The sequence below is a fragment of the Callorhinus ursinus genome, unplaced genomic scaffold (genome assembly GCF_003265705.2).
Source record: "Callorhinus ursinus isolate GAN/ISIS: 27379988/994484 unplaced genomic scaffold, GSC_fseal_2.0 scaffold18, whole genome shotgun sequence".
NCBI classification, from domain to species: domain Eukaryota; kingdom Metazoa; phylum Chordata; class Mammalia; order Carnivora; family Otariidae; genus Callorhinus; species Callorhinus ursinus.
Window position 1 is genome coordinate 6,310,220 of NW_027397080.1, and position 24,926 is coordinate 6,335,145.

At 49.2% G+C, this 24,926-nt stretch overlaps 1 protein-coding gene and 1 non-coding gene across 8 annotated transcripts; both read left to right on the forward strand.

Moving 5' to 3' along the window:
• The first annotated feature begins 4,857 nt into the window (after window positions 1–4,857).
• Window positions 4,858–20,459, forward strand: PABPC4 (poly(A) binding protein cytoplasmic 4). 7 transcript variants are annotated; one of them, XM_025856421.1, is made up of 17 exons: window positions 4,862–5,177; window positions 5,569–6,037; window positions 8,794–8,987; window positions 9,759–9,874; window positions 11,143–11,282; window positions 11,635–11,729; window positions 12,384–12,521; window positions 13,138–13,233; window positions 15,804–16,076; window positions 16,418–16,505; window positions 16,645–16,764; window positions 17,263–17,349; window positions 17,444–17,571; window positions 18,513–18,606; window positions 18,719–18,849; window positions 19,063–19,165; window positions 20,153–20,459. In XM_025856421.1, exons 2-16 carry the CDS (start codon window positions 5,845–5,847, stop codon window positions 19,150–19,152), a joined length of 1,983 nt encoding a protein of 660 aa, XP_025712206.1. In that variant the 5' UTR covers window positions 4,862–5,177; window positions 5,569–5,844; the 3' UTR covers window positions 19,153–19,165; window positions 20,153–20,459. The 7 variants fall into 7 exon arrangements, 5 of the variants coding, with proteins under 5 accessions (XP_025712207.1, XP_073758949.1, XP_025712206.1 ...); XM_073902847.1 differs by having other exon boundaries at window positions 5,575–6,037; XM_025856422.2 differs by having other exon boundaries at window positions 4,861–6,037; window positions 16,418–16,490.
• On the forward strand, window positions 13,495–13,629 carry LOC112812447 (small nucleolar RNA SNORA55). Its single transcript, XR_003205298.1, has one exon. It is a non-coding gene; the product is annotated as a small nucleolar RNA SNORA55 (small nucleolar RNA).
• Window positions 20,460–24,926: the final 4,467 nt, after the last annotated feature.

Sequence of the window (24,926 nt, forward strand, 5' to 3'; positions counted from 1 at the left end):
TTTCTTTTTTTTTAAATAATTTTTTATTGTTATGTTAATCACCATACATTATTACATCATTAGTCGTGGTAAAGGCCAGCAAGGGGTCATGCAGATTCCAAGCTCTGGATGTGGGGAGAACAGGAAAGGAAGGATGCTTTTTCCCCAGCGGTAAGATCCTAGGCCCCCTCTTCATTCAAGGGCTTACTGACCCCATCACACAGATGGGGAGGCCCTGAGATGGGACAGCGGTTGTCCAAAGTCTGCAGCTCGCCTTGGTGTCTGTGAACCAAACCTCTGAGATCTCAAAGACCCTGTCTGTGCACAAGGAAGTGTCTTCCTTCCTGAGGGGCAGAACCATTGTTACTCATAGGGAAGAGAGCTTCTGTAGGTAGAATCGGCCTCCTGTCGGGAGGATGGGGCTGGGTTTCCCCTGTTCTTACCTTCAAAAGTCTCTAGATTCAAAGCACTTTTCACAAGTTTTATCCCCCTCCCCCCGCACACACCACAGTACCCTCATTTGTTCCTTAAGTCTCTCCCCAAGAAGGACAGGTTGGTTTGTGAATGTTTAGCTCAGAGTTCTGTCCCCAGCATTACCCAGAGCAGAGCAATCCTGGCTCTTAGGAATGCCTCATAGAGTTTGTTGAATGACGAATGAATGGATCAGGAAGGCAAAGCTTTCATATTTCTGCTATACTACAAAATTCTCAGCTGTGGAGACGTACGCCCGTGTCCATCTCCTTACTTTGAAGTTTTTTATTCTTCCTCTTCCCAACCCTGGACACATTCTTGCTCTTGACAGGTCAGACTATCTATCAAGTACAGACCTACTAAGAGTAGCATCTACCCCAGTGGAAAAAAAAATTGCACCCCTTTCCACTCCAGCAAAGGCAGATTTGAACTGATGTGCTCAGGCCTCCTTCTTCCATCACTAGCCTAGAAAGTTTTGTTTGTTTTGTTTTGTTTTGTTTTTGAATTGAAGTATAGTTGACACACAATGTTACACGAGATTCAGGCATACAGCGTAGTGATTGGACAAGTCTGTACATTGACACACAATGTTACACGAGATTCAGGCATACAGCGTAGTGATTGGACAAGTCTGTACATTGCGCTGCGCTCACCCCAAGCATAGCCCCCATCTGCCCCCCTACAATGCTATTGTAATACCACGGGCTGTATTCTCCATGCTGTACCCTCATCCCTGGGACTCATTCATTCCATAACTGGAAGCCTTTACCTTCCACTCCCTTTCACCCACTTTGCCCCCTACCCTCTGGCAAGCATCAGTTTGTTCTCTGTTTTTATGGGTCCGTTTCTGCTTTTTGTTTGTTTGTTTTGTTTTTTAGGTTCCACATATAAGTGAAATCATGTGATATTTGTCTTTCTCTGACCTAACTTCACTTAGCGTAGTACCCTCTTGGTCCATCCGTGTTGTCCCAAATGGTAAGATCTCATTCTTTTTTTTTTTTTTTTAAGATTTTATTTATTTATTTGACAGAGAGGAAACATAAGCACGGGGAGTGGGAGAGGGAAAAGCAGGCTTCCCGCCGAGCAGGGAGCCCGATGCGGGGCTCGATCCCAGGACCCTGGGATCATGACCTGAGCCGAAGGCAGACCTTAACGACTGAACCACCCAGGCGCCCCAAGGTCTCGTTCCTTTTTTTATGGCTGAGTAATATTCCACTGTGTACAAATATGCCACATCTTCTTTATCCATTCATCTATCAAGGGACACCTGGGTTGCTTCCATATCTTCGCCCTGGTAAATAATGCTATGATAAACACAGGGGTGCATATGTCTTTTTGAATTAGTGTTTTCATTTTCTTTGGGTAAATAGCCAGTAGAGGAATTACTGGATCATTTGGCTTTCTTTCTTTTTTTTTTTTAAGATTTTATTTATTTGAGAGAGAGTGTGCACACTAGCAGTGGTGAGAGACAGGGGCAAGGGAGAAGCAGACTCCCTGTTGAGCAGGGAGCCCGACATGACAGGGGCTAGATCCCAGGACCCCCAGAGTCATGACCTGAGCCAAAGGCAAACGCTTAACCGACCGAGCCACCCAGGCGCCCGGTTTTCCTATTTTTAATTTTTTGAGGAATCTCCATACTATTTTCCACAGCGGCTGCACCAATTTACATTCCCACCAGCGGTGCAAGGGAGATTCCTTTTTCTCCACACCCTCGCCGACCCTTGTTATTTCTTGTCTTTTTGATTCTAGCCATTCTGACAGGTGTGAGGTGATATCTCACTGCAATTTTAATTTGCATTTCCCTGATAATGAGTGATGTTGAACATCTTTTCATGTGTCTGTTGGCCCTCTGTATGTCTTTTTTAAAAAAAAGTCTCTGTAGGTCTTCTGTCCATTTTTAATCAGATCATTTGGGGTTCTTTTTTTTTTTTTTGATGTTTAGTTGTCTAAGTCTTTACATATTTTGGATAGTAACCCCTTATCGGCTATGTCATTTGCAAATATCTTCTCCCATTCAGTAGGTTGAATGGCCTGGTCATTTGTCCAGCCTCTCCCCAGCCTGCTTTTAACTCGGATCAAGTCCTGTTTGAATTTTGCTGGTCTGGGGTCCAGGTGGCTTTTTTGGTGACTTTACATATCTCTCCCCTCTAAGATGGATTAAGTGATGCCCCTGTATTTAGATGTGGGGAATCCTAATTTTTCTTGATTTTTCCAGAACCTTGGGAACCATCTGTGATGACTATCCTTTCACTTCCCATGTCCAATTAACCACAAATCATATTAATTTTTTTAAAAAAGTCAAGCCACTTCCTCCATCTCCACAACCACTACCCCAGTGGCCATCACTTCCAGGTCTCCCTGTCCCCAGCCTCCTAATCCTGTTCCTTTCTGTGGCCAGAGAGGTGTTTTTAAAAATGTAATTTGAGCCAAGGCACTTCTCTGTTAAAATCCTTCAGTTCTACCCTTTGATCTCAGGATAAAGTCCAAAATGTTTCAAGTCTCCAAGAGTGGGAGGTCTTTTCCACCTCCCACTGTGCTGCAGTCCTGCAGGCTCAGCTCTGGCCCACTCCCCCTCAGGGCCTTAACACATGCTGTTCTTCTTGTCTTCTCTGTGGGTAACTCCCCTCTCTTCTCAGTACAAGGGTAGCTTGAGAATAATAGCAATTAACATTTACACAAACGGCTTGTGTGTATTAGCTTGTTCTCACAATAAGTGAGTACCTTTATTAGTTTACTTACAGACTGGAAATCTGAGAGTCAGATGTGAAGAACTTGCTTGCTTGAGGTCATAGAGGTAGCAAGCACCAAGCCCCCCCACTAGGCAGTCAGCTGCATGAGGACAGGGATTGTGTGTGGGCTTTGCTCATGGGTGCCTAGTATTCATCTGTTGATTTAACAAATATTGGACATTTAGAATGTGCCATGATAGGCACTGTTCTAGGTCCCTGCTTTCATGAAGCTTATATACAGTGAGAAAAAGACAGATACTTAGCAGGTGAACACATATTTGAGCAATGTAATTTTAGGTAGTTAATAAGAGCCTTGAAAACAAGAAAACAGGATGGTGTGTTAACAATGAACAGTGTTGGCAGGCTACTTTAGACCACAGGGTAGTCTGGGAAGGCTTCCCTGAGGAGGAGCTCTATTCTCAGGAGGAGTATTCCATAAAGGTGTTTCTTGATTTAATGCACCAACTAGACCATAAACTGCGCGAGGCAGAGAGGGACTTCCTCTGCCTTGTCTACCATGGTATCCCCTAGCACCTATATCTGGCATGGGCATAGAATGAGCCCCAATTAACCATTCCTTTGAATGAATGAATCTGTAAATATGTGTATTTTTCATTCCTTTACTCACATCAGTGGTTTTCAATGGGAGTGTCTGTGTGCCTTCTGGTAATTTCTGGATTCCTTTGTCACAATGATAAGGAGGGTGGTTCCTGGCATTTATGGAAGAAAGGATGCTGTATATCTTGCCACACATGGAGACAGTTCCACATAATGTAGACTTGTCCCATATACCACATGACTTTCAAATGACCTGTTAGATCCCCGTGTAGATGAAAAAAGCTTTTAACTATTGAAGCCTACACTGACTCCTTTTTACGTAGAAACAAAGTATTAATTTATTTTTTATTTTAAAAATTTTTACTGAAACGTAGTTGACATACTAGTTTCAGGTGTACAACATAGTGGATCAACACTTACGTATATTAGGAAATGCTCACCACAGTAAGGGTAGCTACCCTCTGTCACTGCACAAAGTTATTGCAATATTCTTGACTGCATTTCCCATGCTGCACTTTTCATCCCCGTGATTTATTTATTTCAGGGTCTCTTAATCCCCTTCGCCTATTTCATCTATCCCCTTCGCCCCCTAAAGAGAAACATTTTCGCTCCCTTAAACGTCAACTAAATTTCCAGGAAGACCACCGCCATGTAAAAAGGGGGATGATTGTATTTTGTTCTTTTGAAGCTCTACCAACATTTAATCCCATCACCCATGGATACTCCTGCAGATGTGGCGGTCGGGCTCTGGATAACTACCTACCTCTACGTCCTAGCAGTCTGAAAACTTCAGAATGTCTTCCGTATTTGCGCCCAAACATTTACATGCTGAACCACTTATTATATCATTATAACTTATTTTATGTCGTCTTTATTTTACAATAAGCAACACATGGATTATAAACGTTGCGCCTGTGGGTGGGTTACAGGTGCTCTGTTCCCGGAGGGCCGGGCGGGGGGCTGTCGGCGGGCAAGCCCTTGGGTCCGGAGGAGACCCCAGCGGAGCAGTCCTCCGCGCGCCAGGGGTCGCTGTGGCTCCGCGCGGCCGCGCCGGGTCGCTCTCGCGTGGCCGCCCCGCCTCGGGCCCCCGGGCCGAGTGGGCGGGCACGACTGCGCCCAGGTCGCGAGGCGCCCTTCGACCAGCAGCGCCCGGGGCGGGCGAGTATAAATGGAGCGGTGGCTCCCCCGGCCGCCTCTCTCCGCCCCGGGTCGCCGCAGCCTCCGTCGCTTTCAGGCTGTAGTAGCCTGAAGGAAAAACAGGAAAAGATAAAAAAAAATCCGAAAATGCTTTAAAAACCTAAAAAAAAAAAAACGAGAGAGAGAGAGAGAGAGAGAAAGAAAAAAGCGCATCCTCCTCGGAGAACCCGCGGGGAAGTCACTTCTGCACGCTTCCGGCCTGCCCGCGCCCGCCGCCGCACCTTGGCGTCCGTCTGTCCGGTGGTGAGCAGCCCGCCCGCGTCCACGCGCCTCCGCTCCGGCCGCCCCCGCGCCGCGTGGCAGCCCCGCGCCCGCCGCCCTCGCCCCCCCGCGCGTCGGCCCCGGGCGCACCACGTGTCCGCGCTGCCCTTCGCCGGCCCGGCGTGGGAGGAGGCTGCGCGCCCGGCCCCCGGGGCTTGCCGAGTCGGCGCCGACCAAGATTTGGTTTCCCTCTTGCCCTGGCTGCTGTAATATTAAACCGCCGGGAGCCCGCGGCCTATATTTATAGAGAAACGCGTGTCCCGGAGGCCGCCGTGGGCACCATTTGGTTGCCTCTTGGAGAATTTTTATAATTTGGAGGGGAGTCCCCGTTTTAATACGTTATTTTTTTTTTCTTCTCTTTTGAAATTTGGAGCTTCAGACCAGGACAGCTGCAAATTACAAACTCCCAGGGAGGGCCATATTGTTTTTGAGAGCCTTTTGTCTGCGGTTTTGCAGTCTCGTACGAGCTGTCCCTGAACTCCTCCTCCCGGTCCTCCGTCTCTCCGAGCCTGCTCCGGCGTCTCTTAGCTTCACTCTGCCACCTGTGAGCCGCGGCGCGGGCCACGGCTCCGAGAAGAGCCCCTTTTGTCCTGTGTGGTCCCTATAAGAAGTTCTCCTGGCGGGGCTCGGGGTGGTGGGGGCTGGGGAGATGAACGCTGCGGCCAGCAGCTACCCCATGGCCTCCCTCTACGTGGGTGACCTGCACTCGGACGTCACCGAGGCCATGCTGTATGAAAAGTTCAGTCCCGCGGGGCCTGTGCTGTCCATCCGGGTCTGCCGCGATATGATCACCCGCCGCTCCCTGGGTTATGCCTACGTCAACTTCCAGCAGCCGGCTGACGGTGAGTAGACGCTCGTATCCACAAATTCGTAGGGTCCTAGGGGACCCTCGGAGTCTACCCCATGGGGTGGTGGTGGTGGGGGGGAAGACACGGGTACAGGGGTTGAGAATGAAGATCTTGGCATCAGGTGACCGGAGTTTTAATCTTGCTTCCACCGCTTGCTAACTGGGTGACCTTGGGCTAATCAGTGGTGGCGGTGGGGTGGGAACCCAAGGAGACTGTAAAATGGGATTGGGAGAAAGTCCCTGTCACTCCATTGTGTATATGGTCCTGCTTTGGTGGGACCCTTGTCCGGTCACTGAGCACGGGTTCATGCCCCTCACAGGCCTGCCAAAAAGGCAGAACAATTGAAACACACTTCCTGCAGAAATTTTAGATTCTAGAGCTGCCGTCCCTCCCCTACCTTTACCCTGGACTGAGTCTCTTTGCTTTCATACTGATAAGGGGTCTTTCTGGGCAAGTGGGAGGCAGTGGGAACAATTCTGTTCGTTTTACTTGAGCAGGGGCTCGTGTTGGCGCCGCGAGCCCTGCATGTGCCAGGCCAGCTCCCAGGTCTGTGGCTTTAAAGCTCCTGGGGTGGAGGAGTCCTTTACTCTCTGGACGAAGCCCTGGGCTGTGGAGAAGGGGTGTGCAGGCAGTCTGGGGAAACGCTGCGGGGGAAATCGACTGGGCTGGTAGGGATTATGGCCTCACCTGTGCACAGAGCTTTACCCTTGCCAAAACCCTTTTCCTTCATCCCATCTGAAGAAAATGGGACTCCGGAGAGGGAAAAGGAACTGCAGAAGGTTGAAGGCTCAGCTGGGACTGCCAGCGCAGTGCCCCGCCAGCCCAGACTGGGGCCCTTGCTTGGAACAGTGGAGAGGTATGCTGCAGGCGTGGCCGGAGCGAGGCCAGAGGAAACCTAATCAGGGGCCGCACGTGACTTCAGATTAAAAGGGAACAACTGTAGAGACCATTACGGGGAGAAACGAGCCATTCTATGGCAAAGGATCTCTGGGTCCCTATTTTTGTCCACACTTTGTTCACTGTCCGTGAAGCACAGAGAATGTCACTTGCCCAGGCTGCAGCTGAGACCAGAGAATCCGACTTGTTGAGAGACGAGCGGTGCTGCTACCATCAACTCGCCGTGTGCTCTGAGCTGTGTCTGGCCAGAGGGCACAAAGGTGGCCGTGTGGCCTTTTTCCGGGGGGAGTAGTGGGTACATTGGCTGTTGCCTGACTTTTTGACACTTGGTGAACAAAAGTCCTGTCACTTGGTGATAGTAGCAGAAGCCATTGGTCATTGCGTCTGCCAACACATGCCTCTGCAGGACCTCTCCCTGCTATAAATAAGTGCAGCCAGATTTGTTAGACGAAGCTGATTTGCCTTCCGCAGCACTGTCTGGAAAGACGCGAAGAGCTGTGTTGAAAGGGCTCCTTCACGGCTAGTCAGTGAGACCGTGGGGTCCCAGGCTGTGGGTCCCAGATAAACCATCAGGAGGGATGGCTTCTGTACCTGGTCTTTTCCTGAGTTGGATCTGTCCAGTCTCTGCTTTCCCTGACCTTCCCTCCCATACTCAACCAGCCCACCTGAGAAGGTGGGAAACGTGGTTGGAGATGCTGACTGGACAGCTGAGCTTGTGGAGGGGCAGAGTTAGGGAATTTTGTCCCTGTCTTAAGTGAGGTGGTACCTTGGGGCAGGAGAACCCCCACGCCCATGCCCCTGATTCCCTCATGGCGGAGATTCTGGGGCGGTTCATTGCGTAAGTCAAAAAGTGGCCACCAGCTCCGGGATTTTAACTACCACTAAGAGAAGCGTTCCTGCTGACGGGTGGTGGTATGTCTTAGCTTCTGGTCCTTGAAGTGGTCTCTGGTACACACATGGATTTGTTGGGAAGCTAGGGAAGTGTCCCAAGGCACTGGATGGAGAACTTGGTTGGGCACCAGGGCATATGAAGTTCTGGAATTTCACAGAACTCAGATTAAGACTTGAGAAGGCCTGGAAACCACAAGGTGCAGAGCCTCCTGTGCTATGTGCTTAGAAGGATGCAGTTTCATCCTCATCGTCCTGATGATAAAAAGACTGTTTCTATGTGTGACCATTAGTATCTGTCATTTTGAGGTTTTTGAATCAATTTCTGTTGTCAGAAATTGAAAATATAAGAAACTGGGCTGAATTCAGGGATAGCACATTCTCCCCAGTCAGTCACTCCTAGATTTTGTTCTGTCATTTGTCTTGTAGATGGATCGTAGACAAAATGACAGCTAGTTGGTAATTTGATACAATACCTTACTGAAAATAATCGGAAAGTCTGGTATTAGTTTCTTAATCACTAGTTAGCTGCATGGCTTAGCCATCCTGGACTTAAGTTTGTTCATTTTATGAAGTAGATGGTATCACCTGTCCCACCTGCATCACCACGGGTGGTAAGCAGCAGTCTTCATAACTGTTACCACTTAGTCAAATGTGCGGTGTTGTGATTTGATCTTGGTGCCAGAAGGCCATTTAGATGATCTCGCCTAACCCCCTTACCCAACAAGGGTGCAGCCCAGAGGGCTGGAGACTTCTGCCAAGATGTGGAGCGACTGGCCAGAATGTCTACCCTCAGGATCAATATGGGCTAGAGGGAGCTGATGCCCTTTAGTTTTAATAGAGTTGCCTTTTATCAGAGTGATTACCTTGAAAAGTCCTACAGTCATCTGTTCCTGGGATGGTGGCAGTCATCAACACGAGGTGACGTGTTATATCCTTGACTGAAATGTGTTTCTCTCTTGCAGCTGAGCGGGCCTTGGATACCATGAACTTTGATGTGATTAAGGGAAAGCCAATCCGTATCATGTGGTCTCAGAGGGATCCCTCTTTGAGAAAATCTGGTGTGGGAAACGTCTTCATCAAGAATCTGGACAAATCTATAGATAACAAGGCACTTTATGATACTTTTTCTGCTTTTGGAAACATTCTGTCTTGCAAGGTAAGCACCAATTAAAGGACTTCAGAGTAATTACTGACTCATGAGAACAAGAGAAATACTGAAGGGGGAACAGCCTTGGAATTGGGCGACAGGATATGGTCGTTTTTGAAATGCTGGAAATGGCTCTGCAGCCTAAAAGTTCCCTGTAGGTAATCTTGTGCCACAATCCAGCATGACCAGCAGGTGCTTTTGTGTCTTTGTTTATTCTTCCCTCTGCCTAAAATACCCTTCCTGTTTCCTACCTTTGGAGGGCATCAAAGGGTTTCTCTGGGGCCGCGGGGGGTGGGGGGGCGGGGAGGGAGGAACCAGAGCAGTGCCTCAGGTCTCCAGGTGGCTGTAATGGGTCATTTCAGAAGCATAAAATCATCGTTGTCTTCTCTGTGCACCTGTTTATGTGGAGAATTTTGTACAACTGGTGTGGTTGTTTACATGTCTAACTCCGCACTAGACTGAAATTCTATTGTGGGCGTGGAAAATGGTCACTTTTTCGGCAGCACGGTGCTTTTGCCCCCAAATCTCAAGGTCTTTTAATGAAATAAAACACGTGGAATAGAAGCAGCCTAATAGTGGCTGCCATTTGTAAACGGAACATCACTGGGTGCCTGGTAGTGTCCTCCATGTTAAGAAAACTTGGCGTGCTGTAGTCTCCTGTCTGGACCGTGGATGGGCTAATGGCCTCTCAGATGCTGGCAACTAAGTAGAAGACCACGTGGTTCTCTATACTCTTTGGAGATGCCACTGGTGCTACAGCGGTCTGCTTGTCTTTGCCAGGTGGTGTGTGATGAGAACGGCTCTAAGGGTTATGCCTTTGTCCACTTCGAGACGCAAGAGGCTGCTGACAAGGCCATCGAGAAGATGAACGGCATGCTCCTCAATGACCGCAAAGTGTGAGTGTCCCAGTCCGGAGCGACAGCCATCGCATGAGCCAGCCGTGGCCCCACCTCGGTATTAACTGGCACACAAGGCGGCTACTGGTTCTCTCGGCCCAAGCGTGGCCTGCTCCTACCTCTCCACTCCAGGGCTGGTGAGTCTCCCTGCCCGAGCCGTGGCAGTCCTTTGACTCGCCAAGGTGGGCTTCCTGCCCAAGCCATGGCCTGCCTGCCGCCTCTCCCTTAAAAGCATCATCCGTCCGCGGGTTTTGTGAGCACCGGCAACTGGGGCTTGCTGGAAGGCATCTATGAGCCCTTTCTGAGCAGGGGTCTTGGCCAGCGGCAGAGTGGAGAGGGCCCTGGACTGACCAGGAGCTGTGTACTAGCCATGTGACCTTGGCCTTCCCGTGACTCAGGTCTGTCCATGGGGTCATTTGCTAGGGGTTGATGCCAAATTGTCCCAAGATCTCCACTTGGCTAACTTATGACTCAGTGACCTTCTCATACAAGGCTGGCTCCACAGTAATACTTAATTTGGTTATAATGAAGAATCTCATCTGATGGCAGAAGACGCTGTTCGTAATAGACCTTGTTGCTTTAGTGTGGTTATTGCAGAATGCGGGGGGGGGTCTTAGCCAAGCCATGGCAGGGAGAGAAGGGGCAGTAAGTCTTGGCTATAGCAAGCAAAAAATCTTTTCTGTTCTTTGTGGGGCGCCTTTTTATGTTGTACAGACCAGGGGATGGATAACATTGATAATGTGTATGTGGCCAGTGGTGAAGTCTTAGACAAAGGTATCACTAGAAAGAGATCTAAAGATTTTTCAGCATATGGATACATTTTCCCGTTTGTGTCAACACCAGAATGAGGCCAGTGCAAAAGCAAAGGCTACCTCATAGTTCACTCTAGCCGTCTCACCCCTAGGGCTAACCCCTGTTAACAGTTTGGTTTGTATCCTTCCAGACCTTTTCTATGCATTTACATAGATGCACAGAAATGAACGTTTTAAAAACATGGTCATCAGGTTTCTTCACGAAGGCAGTGTGATGTGGTAGGAGTAGCCCTGGTCTGAGCCAGGAGTCCTGGGGCTGGTTCTTGCAGGACAGTCCTGCCTCTCTCTTTCTGCTGGGGAGTCGGGGCGTCTCTGAGCTTGCTGTCTTGGTGGTTGGATGGGGACTCGTGTGTTTTAACCTCTCCTGTCAGCCTTTAACCTATATTCCTTTGGGCCCCTGGAAATCATGATTTTTGTTCCTCTGGGTGTTCACTGTTTTCCATGGTCTCTTTTTAGGTTTGTGGGCAGATTCAAGTCTCGAAAAGAGCGGGAAGCTGAGCTTGGAGCCAAAGCGAAGGAGTTCACCAATGTTTATATCAAAAACTTTGGGGAAGAGGTGGATGATGAGAGTCTGAAAGAGCTTTTTAGCCAGTTTGGTAAGTTGGGCTTCTTCACCCCATGTGCCCCCTTCCGCAGTCCACCAGACCTACAACTCCTCCTGTATCTTAGTTGTTTAAGAGATGAGGGCGCCTAGGCCCGGAAGTAAACTGCCTTGCATGACAGGGTCACAGAGTAGATAGGAATAGACTCTTGGCTTCATCCTACCTCGTCCCAGCCCCAGAGCCGTCTCAGTAGCTTGGTCAGAAGTCGAAGGCCAGGCATGGCGCCTCTCTCTAGAGTCCATCTGGGTTCAGCAAGAGTTGGCTTCATTTGGGCTCCGAGAGAAGCCTCCTCTCCTTGAGCTGTAACAGAGATGGTGTTACTAATAGTTCTGTCCTTTGGTAATAGGTAAGACCCTAAGTGTCAAGGTGATGAGAGATCCCAGTGGGAAATCCAAAGGCTTTGGCTTTGTGAGTTACGAAAAACACGAGGATGCCAATAAGGTGAGAGTCCCACGAGGGTTGGGGAAACATTTGCAGGAAGTGGCCCCGAGTGTGGGCAGGGCCCGGCTGGCACATAGCTGAGCGGAGCGGGCATTGCCCGAGTGTCGTAGTGATGTCGTTCCTGGCCTGAGGGGCCTTCACGTGCTAATCCGTCATTTACCTGTCCCACAGCACGTGGCACCTACCTTTCACCTAGCTCTTCAGCCCTGTAGGGGGATAGAATAGGATGGGTGTTTGCTCCCCTTCCTAGTGAGGGGGCTCGGGGCCCCAGGAGTTGCTGACTTGCTGGCAGTAGCTGCTGCTTACAGGGAAAGCATGATGCTGGGCGCTCAGTGGGCACCACTCGCTCCCCACAGAAGAACGGAAGACACTCAGTGACACCCAGATGAGCAGCCTCGGCTCATGTCTGCTGCGCTTGTATTTATAAAACTACAATTTTTTTCTGTTATCATCTGGACCAATAACCCATTTAAGTAGTAACCCCATTTTACAAAGTTTGGATTTGCTTAGCTGACTTCAGGTGGAATGAAATTAATTTTTAGCCCTATAGGAAAGATTTCCTTCTCTCCGAATGTTGTGGTGGGACTTTCAGGCATCCAGAGCAAGGCCCCTGCCTCTACATCTTGATTTTTAAGACCTGTGTTTCCTCTTTAGGCCGTGGAGGAGATGAATGGAAAAGAAATCAGTGGGAAAGTGATTTTTGTAGGCCGTGCCCAGAAGAAAGTGGAACGGCAGGCTGAGTTAAAGCGGAAATTTGAACAGCTAAAACAAGAGAGAATTAGTCGGTATCAGGTGAGAGGTGCTCTTGGCACAGCCTCCCACCCAGGGGTTTACTGTGGAATACTGGCAAGAGCACCCTTAGGTTTAGCAGGCTTTCTCTTTGGGCATCTGGAATCTGCCTCTTCTCTCCTTTCCCCCAAGATCCTCAGGTGTAAAAGGAAATACCTACCAGATACAGCAGCGATTCTAGAACAAGGGCAAAAGATTGATTCATTCGTTTAGGGACTCATTCCGGCATCCTCAGTCTTTTGTTCTTACTTGTGTGGGTTCTTTTTACTTAAATGATTACCCTTTGTTGGAGCGGTGGCAGGAGCCCTGCTGGGGCTAGCAGTCAGCCAGAGGAGCTGTGCAGAAAGCCAGGCCCACACTGAGGGTCCTGTCAGAGTCCGCAACAGGAGTCTAAATCCTGAGCCTGCATCAGAATCCCCTGCAGGGCTTGTGAAAACGTGGCTTTCAGAACCCCAGAATTTCTGATTCAGGAGATTGGGGTTTGGGCCCGAGAATTTGCATTTTTAAGAAGTACCCAAGGAGCGGGGCTGCTCTTGGTCTAGGACCACATTTTGAGAATCAGTGTCTTAGGGCATATGTGGGGTACAGATGTGCATTAACGGTGATCCTTGTGCTTCAGGGGGTGAATCTCTACATTAAGAACTTGGATGACACCATTGATGATGAGAAGTTAAGGAAAGAGTTTTCTCCTTTTGGATCAATCACCAGTGCTAAGGTATTTTATACTGAGATTTGGGATCGAAAGTAGAAATTACAATTTTTTAGAGGTTTATTGTCATTTGTTTCATTGAAGGAGTGGAATCTAAATCGTGTTCATTTCTGAGAATAAATACCACATTAATCTAGCAAATTTCTCCTGGCGTTCAATTATGCATCTGAGTTCTGGAGAAGGGCATTTCATGAGGTATACATTGCACTGTCTCCCAGGACTGAGGTGTGGTGGTGAATCTGAGCAGTCCCGCCTGTTGACCCCTAAGCACCTGAATCTTTCCCATTCTTTGCTGCTTTGTGCTGGCGTGGGGACAGATGGTGCAACAGTATGAGCAGAGGAAATCCAGACGGGTTGTTTTCCATTTGTCTTGGGGCCTGTCTCTACGACTCTGCCACACTTCATCCTTGAACAAAGGTATTTTGAGGACTTGGGAACTGGGTTTGGGGACTTCTGGCCTGGCCTTACAAAGCTAAGAGGAGTGGAAAGATGGCTCTTAACACGTTTTGCAGTGTGCATCGTTTGCTTGGTTTTCTTAGGTAATCCTATCAACTGATGCAGCAGGGTGAATGCATATGAATCCCCTCCTAAAGATAAGGAATTAGAGTCCTTGAGCACGAGAACACTGGTTATGTGAGGATGGAGCGTGCACGGCCTTGGCCCATGGTGGGTGTGATGGGAAGTGATGCGTGTGTGAAGGTCTTGGACCATAGTCTGATGCAGACGCTGCTGCTCCGCGGAGGTGCAGCACACGTCAGAGTCCTCCTGGGGGTGAGAACAGAGGCCGAGTGGGCTGGTAAAGACGTGGTGACCCTGCCTTGCTTGGCCCTTAGCTTTACGTCACACACAACCTGGGAGTGTCGTAAAGGAACGTCAGTTGTAGCAGGGAGTTGATCAGGGGCCACCTTGTTGGGGTTCCTTGTTTCCTCGCCCCTTCCCTCTTATCACCTCCTTGACTGCCACTGGCCTTCATCGGTGTGAGGAATGATGGTCTCCTTGCTTATCAGCACAGTGCTCGAGTTGGTATTTACAGGAAGAGGATAAAAGGACCATGTCTTGCAAGTTTCACAGGCCCCATTTTCAAGATCAGGGTGTCACGTTTTCAGAGACCGTGTTGGCCCATCTCATTGATAGCTGTTGGGTTGGTACACATCCTTACTTTCCTGTCCTCCATCTCAGGAGGGCTGTCCAGGCAGCAAGCTAAGACACAAAATGATCCCAAGCACACGTTGTCCTGTTGCTATCAATGTTTCTGAGGAGGTAGGCCGGGGTGGGGGGCTACGAGTCACCTTGTCAGGTGAGGAAAAGAACTGTCTGAATGACTAGCCGTCTGTGGGAAAAGATGGCCTGAACCAGTAGACCTGTGGCTTTGTGGCAGTTTGCCTTAGAGGATCTCGTGAGCATCAAGCTTCAGAGAGGGCAAGTGTTTCACATAGCTAGGGGCACCTAGCCTAGGTGGCTCAGTCGGTTAAAAATCTGACTCTTGATTTCAGCTCAGGTCATGATCTCAGGGTCCTGAGATTAAGCCCCACATCTGGGCTCTGTGCTGAGTGTGGAGCCTGCTTTTAAGATTCTATCCCTCTGGGACAGCTGGGTGGCTCAGTCAGTTTAGCGGCTGCCTTCGGCTCAGGTCAGGGTCCTAGGGTCCTGGGATCGAGCCCCGCATCGGGCTCCCTGCTCAGCGAGGAACCTGTTGCTTTCCTGCTTGTGTGCTCTCTCCCTCCCTCTCTCTCTCACAAATAAATAAAAATCTTAAAAAAAAAAAAAAATTCTCTCCCTCTGCCCACCCCTGCTTGCATGTATTCATGCACTCTCAGAAAATAAGATCTTTTTAAAGGGGGGGAGGGGCGAGGGCACTTGAGTGACTCAGTCGGTTGGGCATCTGCCTTCGGCTCAGGTCATGATCCCAGGAGCCTGGAATCAGGCCCCTCATCAGGCTGTCTGCTCAGCAGGGAGCCTGCTTCTCCCTCTCTGCTTCCCCTACTTGTGCTCTGTCTGTCTCAAATAAATAAAAATCTTTAAAAAAAAAATCACAGAGCTTAGAAATTGCTGAACTGGGACTAGAATCCAGCTCTCCTAGCTGATCACCTTTCTGCTGTTAACTCCCATTGAATTAATGGTGGCAGTCTTTGGTTTTGTACCTCCTGCGTGTATGTGGTATTTCAAAAGCATATCCTCACCTTGCTAAGAGATGATAAAAGTTTTGTTCACCGAGGTCTTGGGCAGATGAGTTTTACAAGTAAATCGCTTAACACTGTCCAGATCTCTAGCGGGTATCCAAAGGTAGCTACTACACTTCTAGGTGTCAGGAAATATCTTTGGGTTCCTGGTATAACCATTAGCCATATCATAGTGTTTAGAAACTTTTAGGATCACCTGGGGATCTAACAAAGAAAATGCCTAGGTCCTGTCCTTAGAGGTTGTGACCTAATTGGTCTAGGGTACATCCCGTGACAGGGCTAGAACCCTTGCCCTAGACTTGGGAACTCTTTGCGGCAGAAACCAGGTTTTTTGGCTCTTAATAGCTGTCCCCCAAACTAGAACACCTTTTCCTTAAGTAGCTGGTCCCTTTGTAGGTAATGTTGGAGGATGGGAGAAGCAAAGGGTTTGGCTTTGTCTGCTTCTCATCTCCTGAAGAGGCGACCAAAGCAGTCACCGAGATGAACGGACGCATCGTGGGCTCCAAGCCACTATATGTCGCCCTGGCCCAGAGGAAGGAAGAGCGAAAGGCTCACCTGACCAACCAGTACATGCAGCGGGTGGCTGGAATGCGAGCACTTCCTGCCAATGCCATCTTAAATCAGTTCCAGCCTGCAGCCGGTGGTTACTTCGTGCCAGCAGTCCCACAGGTGCGCCAGCTTGTGTGCCTGGGTCTTTGGAACCTGCCCCCCCGACGGCTGTTCCTGCAGCCCGTGGTGGTTGGGGTGAGGGGTTTTGGATATTGGAGTTCAGAAGGTCAGAGTAAGGACCCACGAAAACGAAGATTTATTCATTCTCTCACTCTCACACGCAGTAGTGAGTTAGAATGAAAGAATCCCCATTAACTGGCCTTCCCTCCCCCAGGCCTTTGAGTACTCAGAGAACGTCTTGAATAATTAGCCTCGGGCCTGGCAGTGAGATGAGATGAGATCCTCCTCTCATGTGGATTCAGGTCCTTCGAATCAAAGGGCTTGGATGCTCTTTCTTGCAGGCCCAGGGAAGACCTCCATATTACACACCCAACCAGTTAGCACAGATGAGGCCTAACCCCCGCTGGCAGCAAGGTGGGAGACCTCAAGGTAGGTGGTGGGGAGTGGTGGTTCCATCACCCGGGATATGTCTCCCCAGGCTCCCTGCCTCTCCTCGCCCCCTCTGAGGCGCAGCCTAGGTTCTGGTCCACATGCCTCATCAGTGATGCACGATTTTTGTCTTTGCCAGGCTTCCAAGGAATGCCAAGTGCTCTACGCCAGTCTGGGCCCCGTCCCGCCCTTCGCCATCTGGCTCCAACTGGTAATGCTCCGGCCTCTCGTGGCCTCCCTACTGCCGCTCAGAGAGTCGGTGAGCAAACTGGCCTTGAGAAGCGCGGCCTGGGGAGGAGGGGGTCAGGTTGGCTAGGCCCTGCCCACGGTTGGTCAGTGTGTTGGGCCCACGTTCCAGTTCTGGTCCTGTAATCTTGGCTGTGTGCTCTGGTTGGTCCTTAAGGAGCAGAGAAACAATGGGAGTTCTAGGAGTGTCGGTGACTTTAAGAATTCTGCTCATTGGTGACTCATGTGAGAAAGCTTAATTATAGAAGCTTGTTAGCTGGATGACTACAGAGGCAGCCTATTCTTTTGGGTGGGGTTGGGAGATTGAAGGAAACTGTTCTTTACAGACTATGTCCCGTATTCCAAGAGGTGGAGAGAGTTGTGTTCTCTGTTGGCTGCTCCTCGAAAGTAGCAGTCGTGGTCCCATGTGCGATGTGTTGTGTGAACAGGCTTTGGAATGGCTCCTTCCGTGGGACGTGGCCAGTTGGACATCCGCTGCCGACACTGATGTGCATTTGCTGGTCTGTTGTAGGGTCTGAGTGCCCGGACCGCTTGGCTATGGACTTTGGTGGGGCTGGCGCCGCCCAGCAAGGGCTGACTGACAGCTGCCAGTCTGGAGGTGGTATTGGATGCACACAGAATGGGGAAAGATGGGATTTGACGGGTCTTTGCCCAGACTGATGAGCTTTAATTTTGCTTGTTCTTTTCCTAAGGTGTTCCCCCAGCCGTGCAGACCTTAGCACCTCGTGCTGCTGTCGCTGCTACTGCCCCTCGGGCTGTCGCACCTTACAAATACGCCTCCAGTGTCCGCAGCCCTCACCCTGCCATCCAGCCCCTGCAGGTGAGGCCCACCAAACAGAATGCTAAAAGGATCTCCCCTGTTGGCACTTGATTGAAAAAGGTGCCTTGCTTTGATTCCTCCAACAGGTATTAAATGCCCGCTCTGTGTCAGGGTGCCGTGTTTTCTGTGGTGACACTGCCTCTCGGGCTCTCTCTGCTGGGAGAGAAGGGGCTGGGAAGTATTCCTCCCATAATAGTCTACTCAGAAATGCCCCAGCAGAAACAGCTGCTGTTTCCGCCCTCCTTTTTACAACATGTGTGTGCTCGCTTAGCTCTTTGAGCTGCTCACGCCCACTGGCCGAGTTGATCCTTAGCTGCTCTGCGAGACTGGAACATGCAGGCAGGAAAGAGCTTCATCTGGCAGAAGAGTTCAGCTTCAGAGATCTTAAGTTGGGATGGGGGACTGGACCCAGAGCCCAGTAGTAATTTGCTTAGAGGAGCCACAGTCTGCCTTGTGGCCCCTAAGTCGCTTGCTCATGCTTCATGCTGTCTAAATGCGAGATGCCTCGGAACTCTGCGTATGTAAAATAGTTTTTACCTTCAGAGTCTTCCTCTCAGGGCTGTGACTGGCATTGACAATGCATGTTGACAGTCCTCAAGCGTTTGATAGAATAAAAACATCTGGTACAATAAAGTGATGTGGGATGTAATTATAAATGGAATCATTTGATGATTGCTGAGCCTTGTAGGTTTATTTTCTGTCATTTCCTTTCCCTTTTAATAGCATGCTGTTTTTATTGTAGTTGGTTTTGTGTTCAAGCCTATAACATTCTGTTGCTCCTGTAACCCCTCGTCCCCCAAGCTGGCCATTAATTCCTTGGCAGCAAGGACACCCACCTCCATCTCTGTCACATAGTAGGCTTTCAGAGACTGAGTGGTCAGGCTCAGGACCATCGAGCGTCCTTTCCGTGTTGCTAACCTGCTGTCTCTCCTGGTTCCCAGGCGCCGCAGCCTGCGGTCCATGTGCAGGGGCAGGAGCCCCTGACCGCCTCCATGCTGGCCGCAGCGCCCCCCCAGGAGCAGAAGCAGATGCTGGGTGAGTGAGCCATGTGTTTGCAGGAGAGGGGGCCAGAGCCTGGCACTGACCCAGACACCAGTGTCCATTCACTGGGATTCACCCTGGGCTTTAATTAGATCTCCTCCCCCAGGAGAACGTTTGTTCCCGCTCATCCAAACCATGCATTCAAACCTGGCTGGGAAAATCACGGGCATGCTGCTGGAGATCGACAACTCTGAGCTGCTGCACATGCTCGAGTCCCCCGAGTCGCTCCGTTCCAAGGTGAGCTGGTCCTGAGGCCCTGCAGGGGGAGGCGGGTCTGCTGTCTCCCGACCCTCTCGTCGCGCCTCGCCTCACCTGTGACCTGAGAGCTGCTGTGGGTGGGAATTAGGAAGAGCGGGCAGCACCCGGCAGCACCACTGCTGGGCCCGCGTGCCAGGGAGGGGCCGGGGGCCTCCGCTCAGATGTCACTAACCACCTGGAGATTGCTCACAGGTGGATGAAGCTGTGGCGGTTCTGCAGGCTCATCATGCCAAGAAAGAAGCTGCCCAGAAGGTGGGCGCTGTTGCCGCTGCTACCTCTTAGCCAAGGAAAAACCGTATGTTTGGCTGTTTTTGTTTTCTGCAATGGCTTTGACTTGTGACTATCTTCCTAAAAGATTAGGGACAGCATATAGAGCCACTATAACCCGGTACCTTTTACAGGCAGTCACCTGGGTTCTGTCTGTCATCTGGAAGAGTTAATTTGGAGAAAAGAGAGAACAGGTTGTAAACTATAAGGAGCAATTTTCTGTAGAAGGAGCCCCTGGTTAGATGAATGACCTTTTTGGTTTAGAATAATGACAGATAAACAAGGCGTCATAATCAGATCCTACAGCCTCATTTCTATGACCATATCTCCCTGGTTTGGCTTGAGGTTGGTGAGGGCAGCTGTGTGTGCAGCCGCTGCGTGGCTCTGGGAGCACAAGGGGCATGGGCCCTGGGCTCTGGTGTCGGAGTGGGAGAGACAGATACACCTGACTACAGTTACAGGGTGTGTTCTAGTCCACTTCTGACCCTGGCGGCTGTGGCCTTCGGCCGCAGGGGCGGGGGTGAGTGAGACTTAACTAGGACCTATGACCAGGACTGGCGGGTGCCTCCTGATGGAGGAAGGAGAGGACCAGATAAACCAGAGCCAGAGGCGAGGGGAAAGGACACATGGTAAGGGCCCAGACCCTTCATTTGGATTTAAGCAAGAGAATGGTAGCTTTGAGTACAGGATGGCCAGGAAGGGCGTGGGGCTTTATAGTACCTAGCTAGCCTCAGAGTGGGTGATTATCAGCCAGGAGTGCCCCCTCAGAGGACATTTGCCAATGGAGACATATTTTGGGTTGTCACAACTGGAGATGTGTCACTGGCATCCAGTGGGTAGAGGCTAGGGATACTGCTAAATGTCCCCCAGTGCACAGGACAGCCCCAACAAAATCGTCCTGCCCAAATGTCAGGAAGCACTGCTCTCGCAATACCTTTTTATAAGCTGGAGATTCAGTGCATCTCAGGTTTTTCTGATTTTGTATTTAAATTTGTGTTGGTGCTTTTCTTTTCAGGATTCAAAAGCCAAATAACCCCTCCTGGAATTCAGCTCAAGGTTTGAAGATTTCTAGCGTGTCCTATGGACCTGAACACCAAGAACCACAAATTGGAAATTTAATAGGTCATTTTGTATCAAAAGGTCAATTATGAAGCACCTAGAATTTTTCAATTAAAAGAATATATTCTCTGGGTTCTGCTATGGCCCAGACAGTGTTAACTTTTTTTTCTATTGTGGGTTTTGATTTTTTCCCCCCAGAAATTGGTTTTATTTGATGTACCCAAGTCTTAAGTTTCTCAATAAAGAAAAAAATCTCCATAAAACTGCCTGTACTGTTTTCACTCTGACCAGTTTTACTCTGTTAAATCCAGTTTTCACATGGAAGAAATTTTAGGATGTATTTAGAGTCAAATGAAGTTCTGTATAGCTTATCCTTTTCTGATGGGTTATAAACAGACTATTAGCAATGGTATACAGAACTGTCCCATTGAGTTATCTTGTGGGAGGACCTTTATAACGGACCCCCATTTAACCTGTAGGAACCTGTAGAAATCTGATCATAGCAGACCTTGGGTCTGACACAGAACTGGGTGCAGGGTAGGGTTGGGTCATGTCTGAAGGAACCCAGCCCTCCTTGGATGTGTTAGCTGGCATTTATGGGTCCCCTCTTCTGCAGTCAGTTGATTACACAACTAAGGTTTCCTCTGGCAATGGGAAAAGGCTTGGGGCTAGGTCTGAGTGGCAACAGCAAACAAATGCTGGAGTCCTAAGCACTTTGGTTCCTTTAGTCCTCAAAACAGCCCTCACCTGGCCAAGGTCAACCAGTCTACTTGCCTTCCTTGTCCTCTAGGAACACTTTTTACCTTCCTTGAAATCTGGCAGGCTGTCTTTACTAAGGACGTTACTCAAGGGGTCATTTTCCTTGGAATATTCTTCCCTCAGCAGTTAGCAGACTCCCCATTTTCTTTAAGGTCTGGTCTCACCTTAAGTAAAGGCCTGATTCACTTATGCACAGCAAAGGAAACAAAACTGGGACAACCTACTGAATGGGAGAAGATACTTGTAGACATCCAATAAAGGGTTAGGGTCCAAAACATATAAAGAACGACAACTTGGCACCTGGCTAGCTCCGTTGGTAGAGCATGCAACATTTAGTCTCAAGAGTTGTGAGTTTGAGCCCCATGTTGGGCATAGAGTATAGTCAAAAAAAAGGGAAGGAAAACCAAATAATCCAATTAAAATATGGCGGCGGACACGAACAGACAGTTCTCCAAACACAGATGGCCAATAGACATGGAAAGATGTTCACCACTCATCAGGGAAATGCAAATCAAGATGACAATGAAGTATCACCTCACACGTGTCAGAATGGCGAAAATCACGAAACAAGTGTCGATCTGGAGAAATAGGAACTCTTGTGCACTGGGAGTGGTAATGCAAACTGGTGCAGCCACTTTGGAAAGCAATATGGAGTTTCCTCAAAAAAAAATACAATTACCCAATCCACTAATCACACTATTGGGTATTTACCTAAAGAATATGAAAGTACTGGGGCGCCTGGGTGGCTCATTCAGTTAAGTGTCCCCTTTGGCTCAGGTCATGATCCCGGAATCCCAGGATGGAGCCTCCCCCATCGGGCTCCCTGCTTGGCTGGCTCTGCTTCTCTCCCTCTGCTCTTCTCCCCCCCCCATAGTTCTCTTTCTCACCCTCAAATGGGCAAATAAAAGCTTAAAACACAACAACCGAAAATACTAAATCAAAGGGATACATGCATCCCTATGTTTATTGCAGCATTGTTTATAATTGCCAAACTATGGAAACAGCCCAAGTGCCCACTGGTAGACGAATGCATAGTGTGTGTGTGTGTGTGTGTGTGTGTGTGTGTGTGTGTGTGTGTGTGTAATGCTAAGCAAAATACGCCAGAGAAAGACAAATACCGTATGATTTCACTCACGTGGAATTTAAGAAACAAAACGAACAAAAAGACAAACCAAAAAACAGACTCCTAAATACAGAGAACAAACTTGTGGTTACCAGAGGGGAGGTGGGTGGGGGGATGGGTGAAACAGGTGATGGGGATTAAGATTCCATTTATCTTGAGCACATAGCAGTAAATGGATTCGCTGAATCACTATATTGTACACCTGAAACAAATATAACATTGTTAATTATGTTAATCACACCAGCATTAAAAGAAATAGAAATAAACTAAAGGCCGGGTCTGAAGTAGAGTCCCATATTTTCTGACTTCGTCGGTTAATGCGGCTATGTGTTTGTGTTTTCTGTTACCTTCTGAGTGCCCCCCAAACCAAGACCCACCTGCCCCTGAACAGGAGCAGAGCGCGGTGCGCAGCCAACGAGGGGGCGGGTCTGGAGGCAGGGCCTAGCAACAGCTTCCGGCGGAAGAGCCTGGGAGCAAGATGGCTGCCACCTAGGCCGCGCTGTTTGTTGTTGAGCCGGCGTGGAGGCTCCATTGAAGCGAGGCGGGGGGGTCTCTTGTGGCTTTGCTCCCCCAGCCTGTGAGCAGCGCCTGCGACCTAAGGGTTTTGCTGGGCCTAGCGCTGCCCAGAACCCGTTCCCCTCTGACCCTGGTCTCGGAGAATTGGTGAGATCTGTTATTGTGACCTCGGACCGCATTCCAAACTCTCCTGCCCATTCATTCCATAAACTCCGCAGTCCTGGCCCCTTAGAGGAAGGAATTCACAGAATAGGTGGGGAATTATGGAAAACATCTTTACCGGGGCTGGTGAGCACCATGATGCGAGCGTTTAATGGACAGTGTTGATGGGAGGGTCGGGCTGAGGGTTTCAGGGAATGAGCACTCCGTCTGGATAGGGGAGGGCAAACTGCCCGGAGGCACAGAGGCCAGAGGTGGGTTTGAAAGATCTGGAGTAAGGCTGTTGCCTGAATGGAGAGCAGCAAGAGCCTGGAGGGGTGAAGTAGTCCAACATTTGGGGGCAAATGGTTTGCGTTGAGGGAGCGAGGGAGAAAGAACAATAGATAGGTGGGCAGGGCTCAGGTGAGGAAGTTCTTATATGCCGTGCTACGGAATTTGGACTCTGTTCCGTGGGCAATAATGAGCTGTTGGAGAATATTAAGCAGGGTAGTGACGTGATCCGATTTGCACTTTCTTGGAGTCATTCTAGTGATTGTATAGAAGAGAGAGTCAAACTGGAAGCAGTGAAGGTATCAGAGTAACCAGAGGCTAGATGTAGATCTGAAAGGGGATGGGGGAGCAGTGTACCTCCCAGGTCATTTTGTATACCTGAAAGACCGGGGGCGACTCCTTCCCTTCCCTGCTGCTGTCTTGCTAACAATGTTGCAGCAGCTTGTACCAAGAGTGTGGAGGGCATCGTGCAGAAGGCACGTGGTCTTTGCAGGTGGGCTGGCAGAGGAGGGGGACAACAAAGTTCTTCAGGCTGCTTTTATTCCTTTCGGAGACACCACAGATACTTAGTTTCTTCTGGTGAAACAGGTGAGGCCTCTCATTGTCTCATTTTCAGATTCCTAATGTCAGGAAAAGGACTTCAGAAAAAATTTTAAGTCATGTGCGTCCTGTGTCTGGTTGGTATGTAATGAAGTTCAGGAGGATGCCTCTCTAGGTCAACATGACTATGATCTTGGTGATGGAAGAGGAACGTTCTGAGGGCCACAGGGCCAGGATGGTGGTGTGGCTATGGGCTGAAATTCACAGAGATTGAGTTTGTTGGATTTGAGGAAAGGCTTTCTCCACATTGGAGCCATTTGGGGCCTTTGACTTCTGATCATTTAATAAACAAACTGTATAGTAGGATTCAGTGGGAAGGTAGTTTTAGAAAAATCTTGAAAGGTCCGGGTGTTGTTTCACTCCACCTGCTGGGGAGCTATACCCCACCACACCTGCTGATCAGACCTCCCTTGTTGGCAGCTGTGCTTTTAAATAGCAGAGGGCGGCAGGGAAGCTCAGCTGCAGCAGTGAGGGCCTTGGCCTCTACTCACCCCGAGGGAGTTTCCCTTAAAATGGTATCACAGTTACCGTGCACGTTTCTATGCGATCCTTGGTTGTTATTCTCGAAGATAGAGGAGTTTTAGACCCAGCTGTGCCGCTAACTCTGGGTGTGATACTTAAACCATCTGAGCCTTCAGTTCTTTGCTTCTTAAATAAAACAGTAAGACTGGCTTTCTGGGGCTGTACCCTCCCTGAATTCTATAAGTTAGTAACTCCTGTTGCTCTTGCTGTCTGCCAGCTAACATAACGTTTTCCTGAGGACAGGACTAGGCTCCCTTCACTAGTAGTCACCTAACTCAGTAAGTGAGGTAAGCGCTCTGTATTCATTTGGTGCTCAGTTGGAGTGAATTATTTTTTTTAAGGTTTTATTTATTTATTTGACAGAGAGATAGAGCCAGAGAGCACAAGTGGGGGCAGAAAGGCAGGCAGAGGGAGAAGGAGAAGCAGGCCTCCCGCCGAGCAGGGAGCCCGATGTGGGGCTCGATCCCATGACCCGGGGATCATGCTCTGAGCCGAAGGCAGATGCTTAACCCGCTGAGACACCCATGGAGGAAATAACTGATAAATAACCTTATCTACGTTCTGTAAGTCTTATAAACAAAAGTTATTAAAATGCTTGGAAAGTAACTTAAGGCTTAAATTCTGTGGTGGTAGAATTGGATACGACAAAGTTTAAAAATTCACTGTTTAGCTATGTTTATTTAAAATAAAATGATTTTAATATTTTTGGAAGCATCTAAAAATTAGGTTTTCATTTTTATTTATTTATTTTTTAAAAAGATTTTATTTATTTATTTGACAG

Excerpts from the sequence above, each read along its gene's own strand:
- PABPC4 (XM_025856421.1), top strand. The coding sequence starts at position 5,845 with ATGAACGCTGCGGCCAGCAGCTACCCCATGGCCTCCCTCTACGTGGGT. Across the intron at positions 8,988-9,758 it reads GAAACATTCTGTCTTGCAAG|GTGGTGTGTGATGAGAACGG; the intron begins GTAAGCACCAAT and ends TGTCTTTGCCAG. Across the intron at positions 17,572-18,512 it reads CTGCCATCCAGCCCCTGCAG|GCGCCGCAGCCTGCGGTCCA; the intron begins GTGAGGCCCACC and ends CCTGGTTCCCAG.